The 12,922-nt window shown below is 39.4% G+C and overlaps 1 protein-coding gene across 1 annotated transcript in view; it reads left to right on the forward strand.

Annotated features, from left to right (window-relative positions):
- LOC138968244 (C-Maf-inducing protein-like) overlaps window positions 1-12,922 on the forward strand; it is a 64,658-nt gene that overhangs the window by 3,735 nt on the left and 48,001 nt on the right. The window contains exons 2-6 of the mRNA XM_070340806.1: window positions 1,272-1,400; window positions 3,439-3,489; window positions 5,162-5,233; window positions 11,035-11,124; window positions 11,823-11,933. Of these exons, the coding sequence (XP_070196907.1) occupies window positions 1,272-1,400; window positions 3,439-3,489; window positions 5,162-5,233; window positions 11,035-11,124; window positions 11,823-11,933 (453 nt within the window). The remainder of the gene's footprint in view (window positions 1-1,271; window positions 1,401-3,438; window positions 3,490-5,161; window positions 5,234-11,034; window positions 11,125-11,822; window positions 11,934-12,922) is intronic.

A 12,922-nucleotide genomic window follows, 5' to 3' on the forward strand; every position in this document is an offset into this window, starting at 1 on the left:
GGTAGGAAGGTAGGCAATCACTTTTTATATTTAGTCAAGTTTTGACTAAATATTTTAACATCGAGGGGGAATCGAAACGAGGGTCGTGGTGTATGTGCGTGTGTCTGTCTGTCTGTCTGTCTGTGTGTGTGTGTAGAGCGATTCAGACTAAACTACTGGACCGATCTTTATGAAATTTGACATGAGAGTTCCTGGGTATGAAATCCCCGAACGTTTTTTTCATTTTTTTGATAAATGTCTTTGATGACGTCATATCCGGCTTTTCGTGAAAGTTGAGGCGGCACTGTCACGCCCTCATTTTTCAACCAAATTGGTTGAAATTTTGGTCAAGTAATCTTCGACGAAGCCCGGACTTCGGTATTGCATTTCAGCTTGGTGGCTTAAAAATTAATTAATGACTTTGGTCATTAAAAATCTGAAAATTGTAAAAAAAAATAAAAATTTATAAAACGATCCAAAGTTACGTTTATCTTATTCTCCATCATTTGCTGATTCCAAAAACATATAAATATGTTATATTCGGATTACAAACAAGCTCTGAAAATTAAATATATAAAAATTATTATCAAATTTTTTTTTTCGAAATCAATTTAAAAACACTTTCATCTTATTCCTTGTCGGTTCCTGATTCCAAAAATATATAGATATGATATGTTTAGATTAAAAACACGCTCAGAAAGTTAAAACGAAGAGAGGTACAGAAAAGCGTGCTATCCTTCTCAGCGCAACGAATACCCCGCTCTTCTTGTCAATTCCACGGACACTGCCTTTGCCACGGGCGGTAGAGTGACGATGCTACGAGTATACGGTCTTGCTGCGTTGCGTTGCGTTCAGTTTCATTCTGTGAGTTCGACAGCTACTTGACTAAATATTGTATTTTCGCCTTACGCGACTTGTTTTTTTATTGTGTACAAATTAAACCTACTTGACAGGGAAATAAGTGTGCAACTCGAGCGCTTTCGCTTTCATTGCGTTTTCTGCACTGTTTTCTTGGTTTTTTTGTGACAAATGTAATAAAAAGTTATAAGGTCGGCCCCTAAAAATAGGGTAGGTCGGGTTACCGTAACCACACCTTTTTTTTTTTTAGGCCTTATGGTGAAAGCTGCACAGAGTCCCATTAACATTCGCTACTTGTAATAATTTGTTTAATCAATTATACAATCAGTCAAAATCTTGGGGATACACATTTTATGTCCTTTGAAATTAAGAGTGAGAGAGAGTATTATATATTTAAACTAATTTGTACACTTCTAATTGGTCATATTTTTCAGCCGGTGGGCTTCATGGAGCAGGTAGTGTCCTACTCCAATATAGAAGACGTCCACATTGTCTCACGCTGGGATATTGGGAACAAGTTCTGCATCAGAATTACTGTACAAGATGGCTCCATACTTTTACAAGTGAGTATTTGCATGGAGGAAAAAAAAGAAAAGGACAAGCTACATCATTGAGCATGAATCATTGAATGTGTGATTATTCTGTTCAAGATTAATGCACATGATGTATTATTATGACCAGAAAGTTGAAAAGTGAAGGTTTGGTTCATCATACTTACCTGGTAAAAGGATTTTGGTAACAAGATATTGTTTAAAGGCACAGTAAGCCTCCCGTAAACCATCACAGATAATAATAATAATAATGATAATAATAAAGTGTATTTATATTGCGCCTATCCCTTACAAAAAACAAAAATAGTTGGCTCTAAGCGCATTACAACATGTGTAGAGACTTGGTACAATCAAGTCTGACAAATACAATAACACAATATACAGTCGGTCTCTTAGGTAAAACTGGGAAAAGCAGCTTCGACATTTAAACACTGCTACTAAAAAATCCTCTAACAATGCATACTGCTTTACAATATGCATTTATGTATAAATATAGTTAAAGAACATCGAGTTAATAGGAATTAAAAAAGGTTCTTATGATAAAACTATCTAGCGGACGACGAAGAAGAAGAAGAATAAAACTATCAATGTCAATGTATAACAAGTCATTCAACGTAAATGGCCAAAGAACAACAACAAAGCAATGATTCTTCTTCTTCTTGCGTTCGCCGTCACACCATCAGTTTAGTCTGCGAGACGAATGACGTCGTGGCTTCCAGGTCTTGTCTGCTCCCATAGAGTTTGGTGCGGAGAGGGATTGATGCTGGCAAAGCAATGATGAGTTATACTCAATGGCTAATAACGAGGCAGAACTAAATAGTATCGACACAAGATTAAAACAAAACATATTCCTGGAGACACATTTATACATGTATCAAATAATCAATATACAAAATACAGCCCTCGCACACTCGCACACACACGCCAAGGCACGTGTAGTCGCACTCATACACCGCGACAGCTATCGCGCGCACGTACAAGGGAAAAAACAGACCCGCACGCCTTTTACACACAGTACAAACACCCTTTCATTTAAACACTCACCGCTTGAGAACATCCTAGGTGCCCTCCGTAAAGAGCGAGCAATTTTCAAAGAATTTATTTTTGCGTGGTTTATCTTACCCTTGAGCCATCGTGAACCCGTGTGATCCAGTTTCCCTTTTTCACAATGTAGTCGTCAGTTAGTAATTTGAATGCGACTCGATGTGAGCTTATCTGCAATAGCACGTTATTATGTACCTCTCACTATCATGACTATGCACGAAACAAACGGCTGTGGTTCACAAGAACTCTAGCGATGGCTTTTGACTGTTCAGAGGAACTGGCGATAGGCATAAACCGTCGTCTGCTACGAGAACCACGATCTTGCGTGACCCTGCCTCCGGGCTTTTCTTTTTTTAAACTTTTAAAACTTCGAATTGTACTGATCTTGTCTTGATGAAAAAAGAATTCTTTTATGATTTAAGAATGTTTGTGTAACAAGCTGTCAATTTATTATAAAGATTTTAAAAGTTAGGTCTAGCGCCAAAACGCACCACGGTTCGATTGTCTACTGAGACAATCCGCAAAATTAATTCTTTAAAAATTGCTCGCTCTTTACGTAGGGCACCTAGGATGTTCCCGTTTGGTGAGCGTTCAAATGGAAGGGTGTTTGTACTGTGTGTAAAAGCCTGACAGTATCGGTGATGGTTTACGAGAGGCGTACTGTGCCTTTAATGTGGATTGTGATGAGTTGAATACTGGCAGTCCAAGATATCAAGGAGAATGTTTTGAATTAACAAACGTATTTGGAGGCATTTAATTTGGAAACAAGCATCCCGAAAAATGCAAGGGAGTAAAAACACTAGCAATCAAAGTAAGTGATTGCAAAAAGAATCATACATGTGGCTGCTTTAGTTAGTTTTGCCCGCTTTAGCCGGATACATTTTTTTTAATTAATTTTGTAACATATATTCATATATATTGTGTTTTTAATCTGTTTGTTTGTTTTATTTCTTATTCGGATTGTGTGAGATAAACTTAACAAAATTTCTCATGCTTCAATTTTCAGGCAAACAATGCTTACCTGAGAGATCAATGGTTGCATTCGGTTCAGTGGAAGGTAAGGTTATTTACTTTAAATGTGGGGGAGGGGGAAGGAAGAACCGGATTGGGGCAGACTAATTTGACTGAATAAGGTTCACTATACACAGGAATAAAAAGCATGAAGCTACCCTCACTGATTGGATGAGCCTGCTGTTCGGGAGTATGGGGAGAATCATTACGTAAATGAGCAGCTCATTAAGCCGACTAGTGAAACAAAAATTGGTAATTAAAGATTATCACTATCAGTGGGTTAGATTTTAGCGCCCTTAACTGTAATACACTGGTCAATGGACTGACTTCCTGAACTGATCAGTCATTTTGTATGGACTAGTGATGATTGACTATTTGATGACTAGTTTGACAAGCAAGACCTGGGTCTAAACACCTGATGCGGTGTCACAATAATGGTCAAATTGTGACTTGTGACTGTGTTGGTCAAAGATGAGACAAGGGCAATGTGACAAGACTGCAAATGGATTTAAAAAAAAAATCATTGACATGATTAGCGTTTCTTTGGGAGGGAAGGGGAGGAGGTGAGAATGGAACCACTGACAGGAACATGAGGAAGAATTGTCAACGAACTAGAGAGGCATCAGGCTATGTCACTGTCAAATGAGGGTTGAAGATGCAAAAGAAAAAAGAAGATTAGCAAAACCAAAGGGGGGAGCCCATTGTACAAAACCCACCCAAAATAGCACCAAAAAAAGGGGCTAAAGATAAGGGGGGGGGGGGGGGCACAATTGAATGAGGAACCATTATAGAGTGCTAGCAGTGAATCAAAAGCATGGTGAGGAGACAGAGAGAGATAACAAATTATCCCCGAGTACGCTAGTACAAGGGCTCAGCAGACTTTAATTGTGTGTCTGTCTGTCTTTCTCCACTTAACAGCTTATTGCTGGGGAAACTACTGGGCGCAGTTCGTTCAAAACTTGATACACTAACTTGATAATAGGTCCGATTGATCGTATTAAAACTTCATAATGTTACCTGGGACCTAAATGCGAAATAAACCACAAAAAACCGACTTGGCGGTGGGAGGAATTCGCGGAGCCACAGCCAGCCAGGCAGTCTGATAGAACAGCCGAACTCGTCACACATTGACGAGAAATATAGCGTCATAAAAAGATTACGTCACGGTCAAAAGTCTTTGATGTCTTTTTCTCTCGCGCGGTGTGTGTGTGTGTTCATTTTGTGCACATGTGTTAGTGTTACTGTTTGTGTGTGTGTGTGTGTGTGTGTGTGTGTGTGTGTGTGTGTGTGTGCGCGTGCATGAGTCTGTACTCGTGTGTGTGTTTGTGTGTGTGTGTGTGTGTGTGTAAGAAAGAGAAAGAAAGAGAGAGAGAGAGAGGGAGTGAGGGAGAGAGAGTGTGTGTGTGTGAATGTGTGTGTGCATTTTCACTGTGATCAAATAAAAGAGAAAGGCCAGTCACCACGCACATCCTCGGCTCGCATGCAATGTATTTATATAGCAAAGGGAATGCCTGTAATTCACACAGATCAATCACTTGGTCTTAAACGTGCACAAGACAAAAACGTTCATACTGGGGGAGCGAGCCAGTCTGAAGAGTACTCGGGTCCAGCGCGAGCGTTTTTTATACAAGTACTACATTTTATTGAAGTATTGATTAAATGCTAAAGTAATCTGTAGATTTGAATAATTATGAATTTTCTGTCATCTTTCTTTCCAGAAACACATCTACAGATACGAAAAACTGTTAAAAAATGCCAGGAGACCTGAGGTCTTGGTCAAGGAGATCAAGGTAAGGTTGCTTTACCATTTGTGGGGTTGGGGTAGAATACTTAAAGTTACTCATCTGTTTCTTTACATTACATTTACAGCTACATTTTCGATAAACACATCTGTTGTGTTTTTATTTACTAGACACTACAAATCCTGGTTTGTGTGTCAAAAATGCTATCCACTGATTGAGTGGGAATCCTGTACTTGCTGTGCTTTTCATCGCTTGATGCTGCACGATTAGTCTTAACCATGTATTTCCTGTGACCTTCGTGATGCTGGTTCATGGTGTATAGAAATAAACAGCAGTGGTTGTAAGTGTAAGGTAATATTGTAAATATTGCATAACATAGGGGAAAAGGAAGAAAATAAACAAAGAAACAAACGTGACAGATGTAAGAGCAGGGAGGTATAGCAGAGCAGAGGATACCCCCCCCCTGTGAAGTTGATGATATAGAGACAAACAGAGTAGTTGCCATGGGTAAGATAGATCATATTTTGAAATAGTACATGTATGTGTCGGAGAACGCCTGCCCTCTGCCTCTCAGGACTACTCTGCCACTCCCTTGTGCAGTGTGGGGAAACGATTGTGACATTTCAAACTGTCCTCGAAGTCACGATGTTCTTTCTGACTTTGTCGTATATATAAATATATTTGTTACAATGATGCTGTTTGCATTCACTGACTTTCCTGTCACTTTTCCAAAGTCTTTCCAATCCCAATGACAGAATTATTTGTTTAATTTGTGTGAACTTTTCCCAGTGTGTAGGCTTGGCCTGGGGTGATGTGATACGATGGTAGAGTCAGTTACTTCAAATCGGATTGTTCCTGGACTCGTTGTTACCCCCACTTCAAATCACATTGCTTGCTAAAGATATTGTGAACCATGTCAAAGTTTGAGGAGTCATGAAAACACAAAAATATCCAGAATACCACCCACCTACCTAACTTACCAATTCGAAATCTGAGCATAGCTGTCTTACTGGTAGGATAGTTTATTTTTACACAAAAGAATTTTTGATTGTGTTTCTGTTGTAGCTAACAAACACTGAAGAATGAGAAGAAGAAGAATTTGCAAGAAAAACTGATATTTTGTCTGTAAAAGTGTTAGAGACCAATGTTGAGTAGTGTCTTACTTCTTTAAAAGCACCACACTGAAATGTCAACGCTTTCAATTATCAATATTTCTAGGAAATTGCATAGCTTACAGTGGTTGCTTTGTCCTCATTGAATCGTAAAAAGCAATTAGGTGCTGCCATTATTTTGTACCTCTGAACGAAGACAGGCAGTACACAGAACATGACAGGGTGTGACTGTTTTCTGAGGTTTATTTGCGTCAAGCCCTGTTGCAGAGGTAATTTGAGATCCTTTGTGCTTAGGGCATCGGGGAAGTAAGAGTTAATTCTGATATTTAGACAAGAAAAAAAGAGACCAGAATGTATGTGCGTCATAACTGAATAACAATGATGACAGAAAAGCAGCTTCTGTTGTTTTGTGATGTTTGAGGGAGAACATTTTAATGCATTTAAAAGAATTAACAAACAGAATCGTTTGCTGATCTGGATTCCGGTTAATATTTAACTTGTTGAATTTTTAGATTGAATAATGGGAAGTTCGTTGTTCAGGAATAAGTGTTGTGCAGATAATTATAATTTTAATTAATGGGAAGTTCATTGTTTAGGAATGAAATGTTGTGCATGTAGTTATAATTATTTAGCAATGAGAAGTCTGTTGTTTAATATTCACATTGTGCCACAAAGAGTTATTTTGGAGAGGTTCGTTTATAATGGTTGTTTCTTTGATATGTTGAAACATTTATTTGAGTTGTATTACGGTCTACAGAACTGATTCAACAGTGTCCGTTTATTTATTTGTTTGTTTATGTTTAAATTGGTCTAGAGATTGTTCTAGATATTTTGAACCGTATTGCAATTGTAACAAGAGGGCAGGCACAACTCAAAACAAACTCAAAACCAGTTACTAGGTCATGATAATTGCCCAAGGAAATACGTATGTGCAGCAACAAAGTAGCCATCCTCAGTTATGTCCTGGGAAAATGTGTCAGGTGAAAAAAGCATTCAGTAGGTTGGATCTGCTTGAAAACTTCATAAATAGACTAGTACATGTAGTTTCAGATTTCTGGTTTTAAAAATCATGGACTGTTGTTGATATTAATACTGTGGGTTACTTAACCTACGCTGTAGATATAGATTATTTCCTTTCTTTTAACCCAGCTCCTATGTCTGCCTTTCACTTCTGTTTCTTTGATTGTTTGCTTTCCTTGGTTTCAACAATCACATTTTGCCGTGCCTGTGTAGAGCAGACACTTCAGTTAATTTGAAATATTACATTGATCTTTGCTCATAAAGAGGGTGTGGTTACTAGAATACATTTTGAAATCCTCAGCACTGATGCTCAGGTGGTGAATTGTCTAGTGGCTTATTGAATTTCTGCATAACTGAGCTGCCAGGAATAGCACAGGCGGGATAAAAATGCACAGAATACATCACGCACAGACTGTTTCATTTTGTTGATTTCTTGGTTGTTGAAAAAAAGGTGGATGATTCAAGAGTGTGCAATGGAGAGTTGGATGGGGAGAGGATGGGTGAGAAGAGGTTGTTGGGTCCAGCAAACCGAAATATGTTCATTATTGTTATAAAATATTATTACATGTACTACAAGCGTTTTTCCCTGTCCGTGATTGCTACTGACACAGTCAGTTGTGGTTGTAGCGATCGCATGGCATTATTTATGCTTTCATGCTTTATAATAAAAAAACAAGAAAGGTACGTTGTTGGAACGTTTGTTATTGACAAAACAATACATTCACAAATATATATCGACCAAACGGTCTTTCAAGTGCACAGACAAACAATTGATAACAAAAACTTATCTGGCTGATTTTTTGTTCCGCCTGCCACGAAGCTGCAAGCGAATGATAATAAAAAAAATCAGCCAGATAAGTTTTCGTTATTAATTGTTTGTCTGTGCACTTGAAAGACCGTTGGGTCGATATATTTGTGAATGTATTGTCAATAACAAACGTTCCAACAACCTACCTTTCTTGTTTTTTGATTCTGAATTTTGGAACGTTGTCGTTGGCAGTCTCTTTGTTTTTGGATTTGCTTTCATGCTTTATTAGGACGGTACCAGCATCTCCTTTCCCTCGGTGCCTACTTTCCCCGTCTCTGAATTGGGTTTGGTACCTGTTGTTTCATCACTTTTCCTTCGATTACGCAAATCCTGACAACTTTATAGTTCAAATATTAAAAAAAACAAAAACCACCCAACCAATTATGAATAATTGAATAAATCAGTACGCAAATATAAATTATTTTTTTACACATTCGTACATATCATTGGCGGAGTGGCGCAGTGGTTAGAGCGCTTGCCTCTCACGCTGGAGGTCGTGGTTCGTCCCCCACTCGGGGACAAATACAAATACCCGATTTTTCCGAGCGCTCTCCAGTCCACCCAGCTGGAAATGGGTACCTGACCCTATTCAGGGCCCGGGAAGGCAAAGGCAGCGAGGGAGAGGAGATGGGCACCGCCCTCATAAAAAGCTGGCCCCCAGAAAAGTGGAGATCTCTAACATCTCTCTCCCCTACGACCAGATGGTTTTGGGAATACCTTTACCTTTTTTTTACATATCATTAAGCACACACAATTCACACATGTACCCAGTGGACTGTAAATCTTCAAAAGAAATCTGAGATGTTAACTAATAAGTGTTTGTGGTTAAGTTCTTATTTGGAAGTGACACTTGACCAAAAAATTGGCTCATATCTTTTCTGTGATGCCAAATGTACACCTCAGACTTAATAAAACTCATGTTCTTTTGTGTTGATGTCCTCTTGTTATAATTAAAGGCACAGTAAGCCTCCCGTAAACCATCACAGATACTGTCAGGCTTTTACACACAGTACAAACACCCTTTCATTTAAACACTCACCGCTTTTGAACATCCGAGGTGCCCTCCGTAAAGAGCAAGCAATTTTCAAAGAATATATTTTTGCTTGGTTTATCTTACCCCTGAGCCATCGTGAACCCGTGTGATCCAGTTTCCTTTTTGACTCACATGCGAAGCAAAAGTGAGTCTATGTACTCACCCGAGTCGTCCGTCCGTCCGTCCGTCCGTCCGTCCGGACGTCCGTCCGGACGTCCGTCCGTCCGTCCGGAAAACTTTAACGTTGGATATTTCTTGGACACTATTCAGTCTATCAGTACCAAATTTGGCAAGATGGTGTATGATGACAAGGCCCCAAAAAACATACATAGCATCTTGACCTTGCTTCAAGGTCAAGGTCGCAGGGGCCATAAATGTTGCCTAAAAAACACCTATTTTTCACATTTTTCCCATTTTCTCTGAAGTTTTTGAGATTGAATACCTCACCTATGTATGATATATAGGGCAAAGTAAGCCCCATCTTTTGATACCAGTTTGGTTTACCTTGCTTCAAGGTCAAGGTCACAGGAGCTCTTCAAAGTTGGATTGTATACATAGTTTGAAGTGACCTTGACCCTGAACTATGGAAGATAACTGTTTCAAACTTAAAAATTATGTGGGGCACATGTTATGCTTTCATCATGAGACACATTTGGTCACATATGATCAAGGTCAAGGTCACTTTGACCCTTATGAAATGTGACCAAAATAAGGTAGTGAACCACTAAAAGTGACCATATCTCATGGTAGAAAGAGCCAATAAGCACCATTGTACTTCCTATGTCTTGAATTAACAGCTTTGTGTTGCATGACCTTGGATGACCTTGACCTTGGGTCAAGGTCACTTGTATTTTGGTAGGAAAAATGTGTAAAGCATGTGAGTCGTATGGGCTTTGCCCTTCTTGTTTCACAATGTAGTCATCAGTTTGTGATTTGAATGCGACTCGCTGTAAGCTTATCTGCAATTGCACATTATTGTGTACCCCTGAATCTAAACGCAACAAACAGCTGCGATTCACACGAACTAAAGCGGTGGCAGTTGACTGTTAAGAGGAACGGGCGCTAATTGAAAATTGCTCGCTCTTTACATAGGGCACCTAGGATGTTCTCAAGTGGTGAGTGTTTAAACGAAAGGGTGTTTGTACTGTGTGTAAAAGCCTGACCGTATCTGTGATGGTTTACGGGAGGCTTACTGTGCCTTTAATGAACCACTGGGGTGCATTAACTGATTAAGGGGATAAGCTTGGTGTACGTGGCTCATAGTTTAGGGAAAGTCACTCTTCAAGCAGATGATTTAACTGCAGAATATATATATACATGAATTCAAGTTCCACTTCTGGTGCTCTTCCATTACATTCAACAATCTGTTTTAAACTAGTGTTGAGAATATCATCAAGAAAACAGATTCAGTACAATACAAAGATCTACTGTAAATGTCACTTGTGACACGGCGTGAAAACATCACAGGGCTATAGGTTTTGTCATTTTCAAGTTTACAAAAACATCATCTTGTACAGTGGTACCTGTGATGTGAGGCACTTAAAATGACAATAATTAAGTTTGATTAACCTCCCAGTAAAGGACATCTTCTGATATCCCTTTGTCTATCAACTTGACTAAAATATGCCTGTCATGAAATCGGACACCTGTAGTATAGATAAGGCTCGCACATGCTTGGTACAAAGGTATTCTTTCATAGCAGGTACTGCTGTACCTGAAGAAAAGTAAATATGTGTGAGACCTGAAGATCATAGAAGATTCCAGAATCATAAACTTGTACCTGGAAAAAAAAAGTCATGTGAAACCTGAGAAATGCAGAAAATGCGCAGAATCATTCTCTGCTTAATGAATAGTTCATTTGTGTTTTTTTGTTCAGAACCTGATTGATGTGTCACTGGCCACACCCATCCAAGATACATCGGTGTTCCAGTTTCCACTGGAGCTGATATCCGATGTATTGCAACTGGTAACTTAAATTATTTTACAACCTCTGCTTTGTCCACATTACAACATGAAATTTTCGATTGACTTAGGCTGTGCCCTGATTAAGTGTCCTCTTTGAGGATACACAGTGTGTTGTAGTTGTGGATGGAAGGGGGTGAGTGTGTGTGTTGGGGGAGTGGAGATGAGGGGGGGGGGGGGGAAGAGGGATGGAAGAGGGATGGAAGAGGTAGAGGGAGGTAGACAGAGAGAGTAGGTGTCTTGTGATTGTGTGTGTGTATACAGAATAAAAATCTAGCAAAATTTTAAGAGAGAATTGGCGAGGAGTTAGACGTGGGTAGGACAGGCTGTGTTTGTGTGTGCACAGAATAGGTACCACAGAAAATACTCACTGTGATCTAGCATTAACATTTTGAGAGAGATAGAATGGGGGTGGATGGGGGGAAAGGGGCTCTGTGTTTATTTTTATGTGCACCATCTGAGCAAGTACATCTAGCTAGCAAACATTAAAGAGAGGGTGGGTGGCTAATTTGGGGGGAGGGGAGGGTGGGTCTACACAATATACATATCACATTTAAGAGATCTGCAAGGGGGGGATACATAGTTGCATATGTTTCATTTGAGGAAGAAGACAGAGCCCCTATAAATAATATGTGCATTTGCAGTATGACTCGCATGAGGGAATAGCGTTCTAGTTTCAGTGTTTATGTTTTTGTTTTTCAGCACAACACAGACTCCATCTCCAGAGCAGCCCATGAAAACATCATCATCGCCCTTTCCCCTTTGTTAGAAAACAATCATCCCACTCAGGAAATATGTGACTTTTTTAGCACGGTAAGTTCAAATTCTTCCCTTATGAAAGGTTAAGGCTTGGCACAATTCTCACTCTTAAGACTCCCCGATTAAAGACATCCCACGTGCACACCACGCCATCCCATGTGCACACCACGCCATCCCACGTGCACACCACGCCATCCCACGTGCACACCACGCCATCCCACGTGCACACCACGCCATCCCCACCCTCCCTTTTGAAGACCTTGATTTTTCAACATTTTCTGTTCATATTCATAACATCTGTAAATTACCAGCTCCCATTAAAGACTTCCTAATTTTATGACCTGATTTTTGAAGAATTGTGGAGGTTTTACATTATGGGTTCGACTGTATTTCCCACAACAGTGATGGCACAGTGGGTAATGCATGACATTAGTAAGGCAAAAAAAAAAAAAAGTCTGTTTATGGTAACCCGACCGACCCTATTTTTTTTACGCGACCCTAGACTTTTTTTTGGCATTTGGGGGGGGGGGGGGGGGGGGAATTTTTGTGCAAAATAACGTAAAAATATGGTTTTTTGGAAAGAAAAAAAAAATCCCGACCAACCGACCCTATTTTTTGGGCCTATGTTACCGTAAACAGACCTATTTTTTTTTTGGCCTAACTGTCATTCGTCTTGGTTTCTTCGCAGTGAATTATGTTTGAATCCATCAAAGATAGCGACATTGTGTTTCCTTTTAAAGTATGTGTGTTTATTGACTAGCTGTTTAAACAAGCACATTATTATATCACACTTTTGCGGATGCATTTGAATAATGTTACTATTTGTTAGTCTGAGAATCTGAATGGTTGAGGAATAACGTTTGAATTCATCAAAATCAAAATATGGTGTGTCACTGTTAGCTCATAAATGGTGTGGACTGTTAGCTCATAAACCACTAATGCTGTATGCAGGAAATGCACTCATAATCACAAAGACACACATAGTTTAGTTAGCATGTCTACTAGAGTTTTAATGGAATTCAGTCTGTTGGTTTGTGGATAGG

The sequence above is a fragment of the Littorina saxatilis genome, linkage group LG1 (genome assembly GCF_037325665.1).
Source record: "Littorina saxatilis isolate snail1 linkage group LG1, US_GU_Lsax_2.0, whole genome shotgun sequence".
NCBI lineage: Eukaryota > Metazoa > Mollusca > Gastropoda > Littorinimorpha > Littorinidae > Littorina > Littorina saxatilis.